The 13,709-nt window shown below is 31.5% G+C and overlaps 1 protein-coding gene across 2 annotated transcripts; it reads right to left on the bottom strand.

Annotated features, from left to right (window-relative positions):
* Positions 1 to 3,494: 3,494 nt before the first annotated feature.
* LOC143043393 (uncharacterized) lies at positions 3,495 to 13,008 on the bottom strand. 2 transcript variants are annotated; one of them, XM_076215713.1, is made up of 8 exons: positions 12,906 to 13,008; positions 9,203 to 9,274; positions 8,176 to 8,247; positions 7,627 to 7,698; positions 6,652 to 6,800; positions 6,194 to 6,304; positions 5,353 to 5,463; positions 3,495 to 4,630 (listed from the first exon to the last, which is right to left on the bottom strand). In XM_076215713.1, exons 4-8 carry the CDS (start codon positions 7,644 to 7,646, stop codon positions 4,515 to 4,517), a joined length of 507 nt encoding a protein of 168 aa, XP_076071828.1. In that variant the 5' UTR covers positions 7,647 to 7,698; positions 8,176 to 8,247; positions 9,203 to 9,274; positions 12,906 to 13,008; the 3' UTR covers positions 3,495 to 4,514. The 2 variants fall into 2 exon arrangements, with proteins under 2 accessions (XP_076071828.1, XP_076071829.1); XM_076215714.1 differs by having other exon boundaries at positions 12,902 to 12,983.
* Positions 13,009 to 13,709: the final 701 nt, after the last annotated feature.

Below are 13,709 nucleotides of genomic sequence, written 5' to 3'. Positions count from 1 at the left end.
CGACTAGCTAGACCAAACCGACTTTACTCGATCTCAGCCTGACCAGATCGACCTCATCGTATAGAGTTCTTATGAATAGTCGGGCATTTGTAAGGTTTGTACAATTTCAGTATTAAAACCTCTGAATTTTTTACATGACCCACTGCAGCGGAGGGGCATTAAGTAATACCCTTATCGGAGGGGCATTACGTAATACCCTTATCAATTCCAAAGGACGCCTACGTACATCCAAACAACTAGTTTACGTTCTCTAATTTTATTTCACCTCATCCATGAAACGTATACACAATGCTATTACCATAAAACTCAAATCAAGTGCGAAATTGGGTGGCGTCACTTTTAACGTTCTCGGGTAATGACTCTTTATAACGTTATATGCAAGCTGGAGCATTATCTGTGTCCATGGTATATGTTTCCCATGGACATCTTCTCCGTTTATTTGGTTATATTCAGTAGTTCACGAAATGTTTGAGTACATTTAAAATATCTACATGGAAATAATGCAGTTGGATAATTTGGCAAGGTGGTTAAAAGTACGAGGGACAGGTTAATAGCTGTGACGGCGCTTAAATAGGCCGAAGATGACAAACAACAATGGGTAATATCAAAATGTGCCGAGAAATCTAGGTAATGCAGTGGCTGACACGGCGACCACTGTGAGGGTAGTATAAATTAAAATCACAAAAATACTGAACTCCGAGCAAAATTCAAAATCAAAAGTATGAGAGACTTGCAGGAGCTCAACAAAGAGGACCTCAATGGTTATAAAATCTTTCTAAAAGTGAATTAGGACGCTGATTTGTGATAGGAATTTTACTGCTCTTTTCTTGAAAATTACACCACAAATTAAGCCTACTGTTTGTGTAATATCTGTGCATATGTATCTCATCAGTTTTTTCCATGGATCTGATATTCAGTAGTTGAATTTTCAAAGATATTTCTTTTTTTAACTCATCGCAACAAACTGCTTGTGTTTTGCCAAAAGATATTGTAAAAAGGTGGTAAAGATGTCAAATATTTTCCGAAAAATTGGCCAAAAATAAAATTGCAATCCCCTGTAGTGATACCTTGTCTGAAATTGTTTACATATATCTATCACGAATTCAAATGAAAATAATTTGTCTTTTGTCTTATTTTTGTGTAAAATTGCGTCTAAAGACGTATGAAAAAAGTGTTTGTAAACAGTCGACCGCACGATGACATAAATATGTGTTAACTTCTTTGTCATTTGTTGTCCTATCTTTGGAAAGTTGTCTCATTGTCAATTATACCACATCTTTTTATTCTTATACTACAGAAAATTCTGGACACATGGGAATTTCGGACAGTCAAACGGAAAATTGCCCCTAAAACAAGGAAAATATGATATTGATGTTCTCATAAACTAACTTTAAAGGCTAAATTAGTTATTAGTCTAATATGAATTGCAATACACAATTAATTTCCTATTTAAAAAAATCCTCTGGGTCTTAAATGCAGGATCTACTTCTCTTCCAGAACACGTGAGATCATCCAATGTTTTGTTTAATTTCTTGCTGCTAAGATTTTAGTTTTTTATGTTGTGTTATGTGGACTGCTGTTTGTTTTCTCGTCGGCTTTCTTTTTTTCTCTATGGTTGTGTCGGTTTGTTTTCTGTCTTTTGAATTAAATTTGGATTTTTGGTATCTTTTGTCTCTCTTTAAAAATTTAACACCTCCTTGCAAAGGTACAGACGCGTACTGTACATGCCGAAATTTAAATACAGTTGAAAAAAAAATGGTGACAATATGTTTTTGCGGAAGCAAAGGTACAAGAGTTAATCATATCTGAATAGATATTTATAGAACTGTGTTGCAGTCATGTTTAATCGTGTATGGCCGAGTGGAAATCGAAGAGTAGTCAAATGTGGTCTCATAGAAATCGGGTATTGGTCGAGTTGGTCTTGAGTGTAAACAATATAAAAGTCGCAGTGGTCATGAAGCGATCGGGCATTGGTTGAGTTAATCTTGACCATACTAGTACATCAAACAGGTTGTTGGTGATCGGGAAATGGTCGAGTATAAGTCGAGCACAGATCGAGATGATCGAGTACTGATCTGTTAACTATTTGTATTCCGACCAAACTCGTTCTCTACACGATCCTTTCGACCACTACTCTACGAATTCTCGATCTCTTCTCGTGTGACTGGCTTCTCAATCCTTGCTCAAATGTTTTTGACATGTCACAAACTCTTAGGTAAAAGTCAGATTGATGACGATCAATGTCGACCTCCCCGAATATTCTTGTCGATTGAGTCAGAATAGTCTCCCGATCGCTTTATCTGTCTTGATCGAGATTGATCGGGTTCGTTTAATCGGCAGTGTGAACTTAGATTTAGAATGTTGCTATTATTACAATTTTATCTCTTGTATGCTCTGATGTAAATGTATTTTATGACTATAAAATTCAAGCTTATACTTTATTTTGTTTTATATTACTCACATGCTGTATGAATCAATTGGAAAGTCGGATGGAATACTTGTCAGTCCCCTAGAGAAGCAGTCCACATATAAGTTATTCAAATAACAAGTTTCATTTCTACACGTACAAGTTTCTGGACACGATAAAACCACATTTAATTGAATCATCGTAACTGTATAATAGAAGACAGTCCTCATAAATTGTAACCTGAAGCATATAAAATAAATAATTTCTTCACTCATCTAAAAACTATTTCGTGTGTATTAATTTCTTTTCAATAAACCATGTGAACATATAAAAAGCACTAAAAAATCAATATAATGAAGAAGCAGATCAGAATTCTTACCATGCCGTGTTCGCCATTACGGATTTCTTTTAAATCTTTTAGCTTATGCAACCATTGATCTCATTTTAACGTTTGAAATAGAATTTTCATTTGACTGGCATTATATACATGTGTTTACATGAAAAGTAGTATACTGTATTATAAATGGTATTAGATGTACATTAGAGTGGATATTATATAAAGATTTACACATACAGTGTCAAATACCTTAATTGATCATAAGATTTACAATGAAAACAATATTGTTTACGCGGCAATTTACAACTTTACAACACCATAATTATTCATTATATAGAATAATTATCGGAAATCTATATTATACACGAAAATAATTAGAAGAATAATGTTTTTTATAAGTTTTTATTCCATAGTCTTGTTATAATGTGTTCTGATTTCAACCGTACTTTTAAAAAATATAAGCACGGATATACAAGCAAAGAAGTTCGTTTCATGCCTAATGATTTATGACTGATTTTAAACATTGTCACTGAAAATGTTCATAGAAACTACATGCATTTATATGTGTATTTCTTTTTATTTTTTAACGGTGATTATTTGTATTGTCGTCCACTTGTGATTGTCAGTAAAACGTTGAAAGACAAATAAAAAGAAATAATAGACTAACAAGAACAGAACATGATATTACTTCAAATTACTCAGAAAAATCCAACACATAATGCACATTGAAAAACGAAGAACAGGTATCAACTATTGAATTAACTTTGTTGATTATTTTATGTATCTAATCATGTACGTTGAAGCTGTATTCTGAAATAGGAAAGTATCATGAAATTAGTTCTCAAAATGTATGTGTTTTTAGTAAACGAAATGCTTATCAACTTCTTATAACTAATAAAGTAATTAATCAAGGAATTCGTCATTGAACTAGGTAAAATGTATAACAAGGAAGAATCAGTTGTGAATTTATCTTTAAACAACAAATATGTATGAAAAATCATTACACATGTAACAATGTAGATAAAGATCATGTAGTTTGAAAATAAAACAATTCATATCAACAGAAAAACTGAACTTTGTAAATGTTAAAATATTATTTTAAATGTTTGTGTCATACCAAATTTAAGACTGCCAACAGGTTTGAACGAAAATGAAAATGATATGTAAAGAAAAATATAAAAAAAATCATAACGTAAGTTGCATTGTACGTATAAAAAGATAATTCATATTACAATTATATTAGAGTATTTTATTCATTGTAAAGCTGAAAAAATAAAATGACATTTAATCTAAAACTATGGCATATGAAGCACATCTTGTTAAATTTTCAAACCTACAATAGCATATCAATGCAACATCTATTGCAGCAAATAAAGCGTACAGTACATATAATATAACAGTAAAACTACATTGCTGGTTTTGACTATGAATAAGCTGATACACATTAGCAAATACATGCATCATGCCAGTACATGTTAATATATAAGTTGGAAGGTACCATAGTTATGAGTTAAAATTTGATATAAATATATATTGTAAAAAGGAACGTTTTGCTGAATATTGAGTTATTTGATTTTAGCTTTGATCAACAGATTTTGTTAATATTAAGATGGTTGCTATTCTTAATAAACAGATATATATCTATAGAAAATAAAAATAAAAATGACTATGTCCATGTTATAGTAGATTGTCTTAACGAAGATTAATAATTAAATAAGTTTTGTCATATGTTATGTAAAACTATTTTTCAAACAACAGATTTCAACTTAATCAACAAACTACCTTACCAGTGCACTCACTGTCGTGTAAATTCAGACATATCGACGCGCCTGTATCGTTATAATAACACATGCTTTGCGAGCATACCTGCGTATGACATGGACTTCCTACAAAGTAATAAAAAACATGTTTTGGGAAATATTTGCATTATACATTAATAAAATAGTTTACTAACATTTATTCGGTGATCTATAAAACACAATATGAAAAAGTGTTTCTGTTTTATATCGTGCAAGAATTTTTTAAAGAGATAAAAAAAAAAAAAAAAAAAAAGACTATTCTAGTAAATGATAATTAGCTAATGGTTGCATTGGCAATCACACAACATTTACATATTTTTAGATAATCGGTTACTAGAAAAGCCTAAAATATATGAACACAAATCATATAAGCAGTTATAATGTTCATGCGTCCAAAGCGCCTTTCCTTTATCAACAACAATCTAAACCGAATATGCGAGATCCAATGTTGTATAGCATTCGAAAAATTAAAGAGCTGTAGAAGCAAATAGGACATTGCAAAATCGAAATCCACCTGCAGTCCACTCACCCTATATGACATGCACTATTATTATCGTTTACATATAGAAGATGACGATCAGTGTATCTAAATTGCTAATAATAAATGATCTCTGATTATGATAAATAATAGCTGCTGATCATAAATACTCTTTGTTAAATGACCAATGATAGGTGCCATTACTGGTAGTTACAATTGCGTCTTCCGTAACCGCTTGTCGAACAATGAAAGGTTTTTGTATCAATAAATAACATAATTAACTTTGGCAATTTGCACAAAAATAGCATACATCTTACCGTTTTATACTTACTTTCGCAGAATTGCCCCGTCCAATTACCATAACATTGACACGTCGCAGTTTGATAACCGTCAATTTCACAAAGACCATTAAGTCCACACGGATTATTATGACATGGATGTACTAAAACAGTATTTGAAAGAAGATCAATTCTATATTGTATACTGTACTTTTTCTGATAAAATTTATTTAGATACAATCATATTAGATTACTGCAGCATACATTGTAGCAAATCCGTGTTTTAGCCTTTAATTGCAGAATACAAGACAAGTACCAGAATGACATAACACTAGGCGTTCTTAAGTAATTAAAATATCGTAAGAATCTAAACAAAACATTTGAATATTAAAGTTATTGTATCAAAGTGTCATGTAGGATAGAATATTTCTGAAACGCTAATAATGTTCTGTTGTTCCTGTTTTTTACGCTTATTGTTGTTGTGTGTCCCTCGATTTTAGTTTATGACCCGGATTTGTTTTCTCTCAATCGATAAATGAGTTATGAACAGCAGTATACTACTGTTGTCTTGATTGCCTTGTTTACAATATGAAAATGCTTTTGGTATATGCTGTTTCTGGGCGTGTAAATATAGAAATTGAATGATTATATGTAATATTAAATGTGATTTTTCCATGCAATTAGTTCATCACTATTTAATTGTCTATCTTGTGGTCAATACGATGGTGAGTTTGAATGAATGAACAACTTGAAAGTGGTATGATTAATGTCTTTTTTAAGAGGATAATGTGTTTTCTTTTGTCTCATTTGTTTGTTACCGTCATCATTTATAATAAAGACCGTTTAGATACTTTAGTTTTCAATTTTGTGTGCTACATTATTGTATAAGTTTACCATTGCATTTTGCACCTGTCCAATCACCAGGACAAAGACAAGTAGGGTCACCAAAACTATTCACGAAGCAGGTTCCACCGTTGGTGCAGAAATTGTCGGGACAAACTGTTCCTAAGGCAATATACAGAAAAGATAAATAATTTGTTATTTTGATTTGGACAGTGGTGTCTTTCCAATAAAGTATACGCTGTGCTTTAATTACATAAGTTACGTTTAAAAACGAACTGTGGTGTTTTATGAATGTGAAATGCGAATTTATAATGCTTATTATAAGATTGTAAGTGTGTATTGAAATCACTTTAAATTGAATATTTTTCACCTTCTCATATATTTGGGAATTAATCAGGAGATACAACTGTGGTATAACATCCAGCATTTAATGTCGCTACAGATAATATTCTTTAGATCCAACAACAGTTTTCTCAAAGAACAATTAATCGTTTAAATATATAGTTTACCATTGCATTTGTCGAAAGCGCAGCTAGGCAAACTCGGCAGAAATGCACCATTTCGCTCAAAGCATGTGATAGTTGACTCATGTTTCCCTACTATGTTTAACCAATTCCAGAACGGAATTATGCTGCAATCACAGTATAGGTTCAGAGCGCTGTAAAATGCATAAAGTCTACAGTTAACAATAAATCGATTTAAAACACTAGTACTCGACCGATAATATGGGGACGAAGTCCCTTTTACAGTAGAAAATTCAATAAAAAAAAATTAAAAAAAATCGGGAAAATTTCCTGAATTTTTCATTCTACTAATGAACTCAAAATCGTTCAATTTTTTTTTGTCGCGTTTTTGAATTTCCGGATCGGCGCAGAAATCTACTACCGTTTCCGGTCTTGTTTACATGAGACTTTGGATAAAATGTATATTTATCAGTCTAAGAAAGGAACTAATACTAATTCATTTTAAAAGAAATGTTTGTTATTAAAAAAACGTTACCTGATGACAGCGTTTCTTTGTTTACATTGAATATGACGTCATAACTTAAATAACGTCATAACTAAAATCCCTACCAACAGAATCAAAATCGGAAACGTTACGGTATTTCCGTTTCTCTTTTTAACATTGTTGATTTTAAAAAAAATCATAGACTTTGTCCCCATTCACAGGTAATTCCTGCCTCATATTATCACAGTACAACTACATTTACTTAACACTACATAAAGCAAATACTGCGTGTGTAATGCCAACTGAAGGGTTTAGATTCAAACAATTTTTGAAGATCTAAATACGGTTTTGACGAAGATTTTCCAAATTATATCTTAAACTACAGGCTCGATAAACACCAGATTTATAAAAAAAAATGTCTTATTCTTTTTTAAAAGAATTATCTACATGTATAGCAAATATTATAATCTTAGTCTCTCTTGGTATAGTCTTTTATTTGTTAATTAATTTAATGTATCTTTCATCTCAAAACTTACAGCACTCTTAAAAATGGCATGTTTTGAAACACTCCATCTTCTATGTAGGTGACATTATTTTTATCCAACCATCTAAATTATATAAAAAAATATTCGGGAATCATCATGATAAATACAAATAAATGTTCAGTGTTTTCTCAAATGTGTTAAATCTCTTTCTCTTCAAAATCATGTTTTTTCAACACTGAGTAAAATACAAAAATAAATTGCGTTTATAAAATTTTATTTATATGGAATAACAAACATACCATTAATCATCTATAAAAACTTTTTGTTATCGTAGATATCTTTTATAAGTGTTTACCAATTATTGAATGAACATTCACTTTATTTTTTTTATATTCTTTTTTTTTTTTGTGTTTTATCCAGCATGACAACATGCCTTAATTATCATTCATTTCACTAACATACAAATGTGGTCTCGCAAGATTGTGTACTAGGTATACAAAATATTGCTCTTTATTAATCATTTCAGTAACGTTAGGTTGACAGAAAATGATATTAATTAATGTTGAAAATATATGGTAATGCATAACTAAGATGTCTTACATTTCGCTCAAATATGATACGCCGTTGAAATAATCCTGCTTCACATCACTGATACTATTGTTTGTTAGTTTTCTAAAAGAAAATAAATAACTTTATGCTGTTACAACAGAATACAAGTCAGATACGAGTATTTAAGAATCCCTATAATTTAAAACTCTGAACGATCCTAAAAACCATCGATACACAACCGAAAGAAAATCATAAAGATCACATACTATTAGGCTCTTATTGATCCGTTAACAAGTCGTGAACTAATCGTAAACTACTCTTTAACTAATCGTAAGATTATCGTAAAAAAAAATGTTAAAAAAAATAAGAGTCATTTACAGATGAATGCAAACAGTGTACGGGTAATTACGTATTATCTCTAGCGCGTAACGAGAGAATACATGATATGACTTATGATTTAGATCAACTATTTCAAAATACGTTTGTTTTGTTATACAATCAACCACTTTTAAATCATAAATCATCTCATTTATTCTCTCATTAGATTGTAATTATTACTAGTTTGGTCTTATGAATGTTGGTTCTCAGAAATGGAATAAGAACTCGAAATTTTAGTAATATACTTGTATTCTTTAATGGTGATTAATGATTTTGAAATTTCCGTTCTGAACCTTAAGCATATGGATTTCAAACACTTCATATTTGGCAGCGCAATCTGTAGTGTTTAGTAACAATGTCCCTGTTCGTTTTCGTTCTTGGTTTTTATTATTTTTCTTTTATTTATATTGAAAGAGAGGGACGAAAGATACCAGAGGGACAGTCAAACTCATCAATCGAAAATAAACTGACAGCGCCAGTTAAAAAAGAGAAGGACAAACAGATAAACAATAGTACACATGACACAACATAGAAAAATAAAGAATAAACAACACGAATCCACCATAAAATAGGGATGATATCAGGTGCTCCGGAAGGCTAGGCAGATCCTGTTCCACATGTGGCAAAACAGGAAATGTGGTCAAACAAACGATGAGATATTTCTAATTTTACCTAGATCTTTATACATATACCAACTTACAAAATTCCTAAATTAGTCAAATTGGTAAAAGAACTCGGTTGTATTTCTGCTATTCTATTGCTTCCCAAATCCCTGTAAATCATAAAGAAAACTTTATATTATATTGATAACATATGGCAAAATCCTAGTTTCGGCATTCATATGATTTGCTGCACTTCACTTTTATCTATTTGATTTTATTACTCCTCTTAATTGTAGACTAAAAAATATATTGAATAAGATTTGCGAATAGTCAGGTGCATTCCCGTTTGTATTCTACTAGTATAATTAATGTGACTATGACAACTTTGTTCTACGGAAATTAACAAATATGTGTTATTTAATGGACAAATGTCTATAATTTTAATGTTTACGAAACATACGGTAATGGAAAGGATTAAATCGTCATGTTTTTAAAATAAATTGCCCCAAAACTTAAGAAAAGCAGGTAAAATATAAGTTATCTAACATCATTGTTGAACTTGCAATGCGTTTTCCTATTACAGGCAAATCAAGAACAATATCTTTGTGTACCTTTACTTTTCATTCGGGGTTGGTTGTTTGTAAATCTTATAGGCGGACAATGTGTTTAATCAAATTGTACATGTTGATACGGCAGACATTCTAATAAGAAAAGTACCATAGTTTTGCCATATAATAAGTATCCATCCCTACATTAAGAGAACACAATTTAAGAAGTGTTCTGAAATAAAAGTCATCAAACAAAGTAGAATTCACAAAAAAAGGTCAATTGCATGTCGAATATACCATTATTATTATATGTTATTCAGGTCTCAGACAGGGTATATACCGTGACATTCCCGGCTTAGAGTTTATATCCCCTGAGACCTGAATTACACATATATTACGGATTACCCCTGACTTAATGTTATTTTCCAGTGCAGGTATTTGTTCACAACACATATTGAAAAACCCAACCTGATATGTTCGGCATACGTGAAGGATTTTCTAATTTGCTGTGAACAGAATTTTATCGTGTATGTAATAATTTATAATAACACTTTTAACATTAAATTTAAGTATTAAAAGTGTAAATTGCGTGATTTTGTATCAAAAATGTATTATTGACTGAAGCACGTCATTATTTTCCCTCTGTGAGCCTCTGACAGTCTGATAGCTTTTGACTACGTCACATAGTAACCGGTGTTATGATGACGTTTTTGAGGTTCCAATTGGGGATAAAAACGTCGTATATACCCCGGCAGTTTCCTGAATATATACTGACATTTTTGTGTTGTTATCCAATCACAAACCTCGACACATTTGTAATCCGTAATATATATATATATATATAACGTATTAGTGTATATCATACGTCCGATGTACCAATTCATAATAAATTGTTACACCTTCTATAACGATACGACTGTTTTAGTCGTATCTTTCTATGGAATCGGTGTCATTAACCCTTTAGACAGTACGAATGTGTTTAGAACATTACATCATTGATATGCTATTCTTTCTCTTGTTAAACTGTTAATGAAATGTTAAAAGTTAGTACTAACAGGCCTAGATCGATATAGCATTATTCGGGATTTTGTTAATATATGAATTCATAAGCTCTTCAACTATGTCTTCAGTATTTCTTGTTTAGCTGTTTTAACGATTTATTATTCAATCTTCAATGATTGCACACACAATTATGAAATGGATAAATGTATATTAACAATTTTACAATGAACAATGAGCAAAAAAAAAATTTGGCAATAGACTTATTATAATGCTACCTTAACATGCTTAATGTTAAAATAAAAAAGTAGATGTGGTGTTATTGCCAATTAGACAACTCTCAACAAGAGACTAAATGACATAGAAATTAACAACTATAGGTCACCGTACGGATTTAATAATGAGCAAATTCGAACCATATACATGTAGTAAGCTAGACAAGGCACCGAAATTGCAAATGTAAAACAATTCAAACGAGAAAACAAACGGCCTTATGTCTGTACAAAAAATTAGCGTAAAACAAATGTGTAACACATCAACAAACGACAACCACTGCATTACAGGCGCTAATTAACTTGGGACAATTAATTATATACAGAATGTGGTGGAGTTTAACATGTTAGCGGGATCCAAACCCCCCCCCCCCCCACCCAACCTGGGACAGTGGTTTAACATTACAACATAAGATGGAACTATACAAATCAGTCAAAAAAGGCTTAACTCCTTATAGAGATATAAATAAAAATACAAATGACCAAAACACAGAGTGCACGTGGCCGAGTACTTGTATATCCAAACAACAAACACTAAGTGCAGAACTGGGAGTACTCGCATTTACTGACATCTAGTTTTCTAAATCGATTTACGAAAAATGTAAATATCATGATCTTACTGTCGCCTTTAATTACGTTCATATTTACCTTTGGTGTTGTTCAAATATGCATTTGAGTACAATATAGCTGAATGATATTGAATTTAACAGTTGATTCAAAATATTAATTCCAGAAAACTAAGTTCGATCATATCAAGTCGTTTTAATTTGTGCCCTTTGATACATTATTTGTTATTAAAATGAGAGACTCACATGGCTATTGAAAAAACAATAGACAAACAAAAGTATACAAAACAAAACATAGAAGACGAGAGACCAGACCACACGTCTCCAACCCAAAACGGAGGTTATTTCAGGTGCCTCGAGAGGGTAAGCAGATCCTGCTCCACATGTGTAATCCGTGTTGCTGTTGATATTGTTACAACCTAGTAAGGTATTCTTCGGTTTAAAAGAGGGACGAAAGATACCAGAGGGACAGTCAAACTCATCAATCGTAAAAAAAACTAACAACGCCATGGCTAAAAATGAAAAGGACAAACAGACAAACAATAGAACACATGATACATCATAGAAAACTAAAGAATAAACAACACGAACCCGGCACACCAAAAACCAGGGGTTATCTCAGGTGCTCCGGAAGGGTAAGCAGATCCTGCTCCATATGTGACACCCGTCGTGTTGTTTATGAGATAACAAATCCGGTAAATAATCTAATTCGGTAGGTCACATTCATGAAAGGGAAGGGGATTGTAGTTATGACGTAAGGAACATGTCCGATATCATTTGGGAAATTCCATAACGGTCAACCAACTCGTGATGGCGTCCGTAAAATTTACGAAGAGATGATTTCAACTTTACCATTTTGAACTCTTGATTTAATAGCTTCCTTGTGAGCAACAACCTTCTTTCAAGAACATCATGATAGGCAATGCAATCACGGGAATATCGTATCCATTGGGAGATATATACACCGTATGCAGGTGCTGCCTGAATGTTGCTACTTAGAAATGGAAAGTTCACAATTGGAAAGCTGAAATCATCTCTTTTGTCGTAAAGTTTTGTTTTCAATCGACCCTCATTGTCGTTTTAACTGATTCTTAAATTAAAAAAAATCTCAGTTATTGATTTTTTGCAAGTTTTACGTGGTATCTGAACATACATTAACAAAACATTTTAACAATGTTTACAACATAAGAAGGAGCAATATAGTATGACAATTGAATACATATCGAAAGCTTCTAAATATTTCGGTTTATTAGCGTTTCTGGTAATTAATAATAAAAAAAAAATTATCGAACGCACCCTATTTATATAACATGTAATACGTGGTGCATAAAAAATGGAAAAAAGTATAGGAAAAGAATATAAGTCGTCTATAGCTAATATGACATAGTAACTATGACTGTTAGTTTACTCACGTACAATATGTCAAGCCTTGGTAAATAGGAAAATGTAGTATTGTCAATCACTGATATATCATTATGTTGCAAGTACCTACATATATAACATCACCAATCAGTGTACGAATTCAAAATAACAATTCGTTAAAGTTTGATTAGAACTTGGTAAAATATTATTGTTATAACTGTATCAGTAAAAAAAAAAGAACAGTAACATTGTTGTAACGGATACGTGTGCAAAAAAAATAATCAAAAGATATAGATAGTTACATAACAATTATTGAACATACTTACAAAAAATTTGGAGAATAAACAAAATAAGATTTCAACTCGTTTAAATAGAACAATAGCATGCAGCACATGAGTCAGGAATACCGATCTGTATACCAGACAACATATTTAAACCATCTCCTACACAAATAACAAATGACTACTTATGTCAGGTACCACCGTGGTTAGTCACGATATGTAAGAAATCGACTACAGAAGATGAGAAATGTTTTTTAGCATAATCAAACAATGATCGCTACTGAAAGTTCCTTTTAGCAATGACACCATTAAAACTCTTGAAAATGGTCCGACTTAAATACTGGTATTTTATGGTTACTGTATGTGTTGTTGATGTATTTCGTCTCTAATTTTATAGACTTTATGTGACGTTTCACTCTTCAATTATTTGTGTTGAATATAAAGTATGTGAACAACGACTCGGTATTAAATTTATTCCGTCATAGAAAAGTGAACACTTAAAGGTTTCTAAAATATATATTTCGATATAATTGCTTCTTCTGCAATTTTAATAAGTGAATATAATAATGTGAAAAAC

Source organism: Mytilus galloprovincialis, chromosome 8 (genome assembly GCF_965363235.1).
Source record: "Mytilus galloprovincialis chromosome 8, xbMytGall1.hap1.1, whole genome shotgun sequence".
Classification (NCBI taxonomy): domain Eukaryota; kingdom Metazoa; phylum Mollusca; class Bivalvia; order Mytilida; family Mytilidae; genus Mytilus; species Mytilus galloprovincialis.
The sequence above is the reverse complement of the archived record's forward strand: the minus strand, read 5'-3'. Positions and strand labels throughout refer to the sequence as shown.

Coding starts and splice junctions, on each gene's coding strand:
- LOC143043393 (XM_076215713.1), bottom strand. CDS start 7,646: ATGCCATTTTTAAGAGTGCT. Junction 6,305..6,651: donor CGCTTTCGACAAATGCAATG/GTAAACTATATA, acceptor ATATTGCCTTAG/GAACAGTTTGTCCCGACAAT. Junction 4,631..5,352: donor GACGGGGCAATTCTGCGAAA/GTAAGTATAAAA, acceptor ATTACTTTGTAG/GAAGTCCATGTCATACGCAG.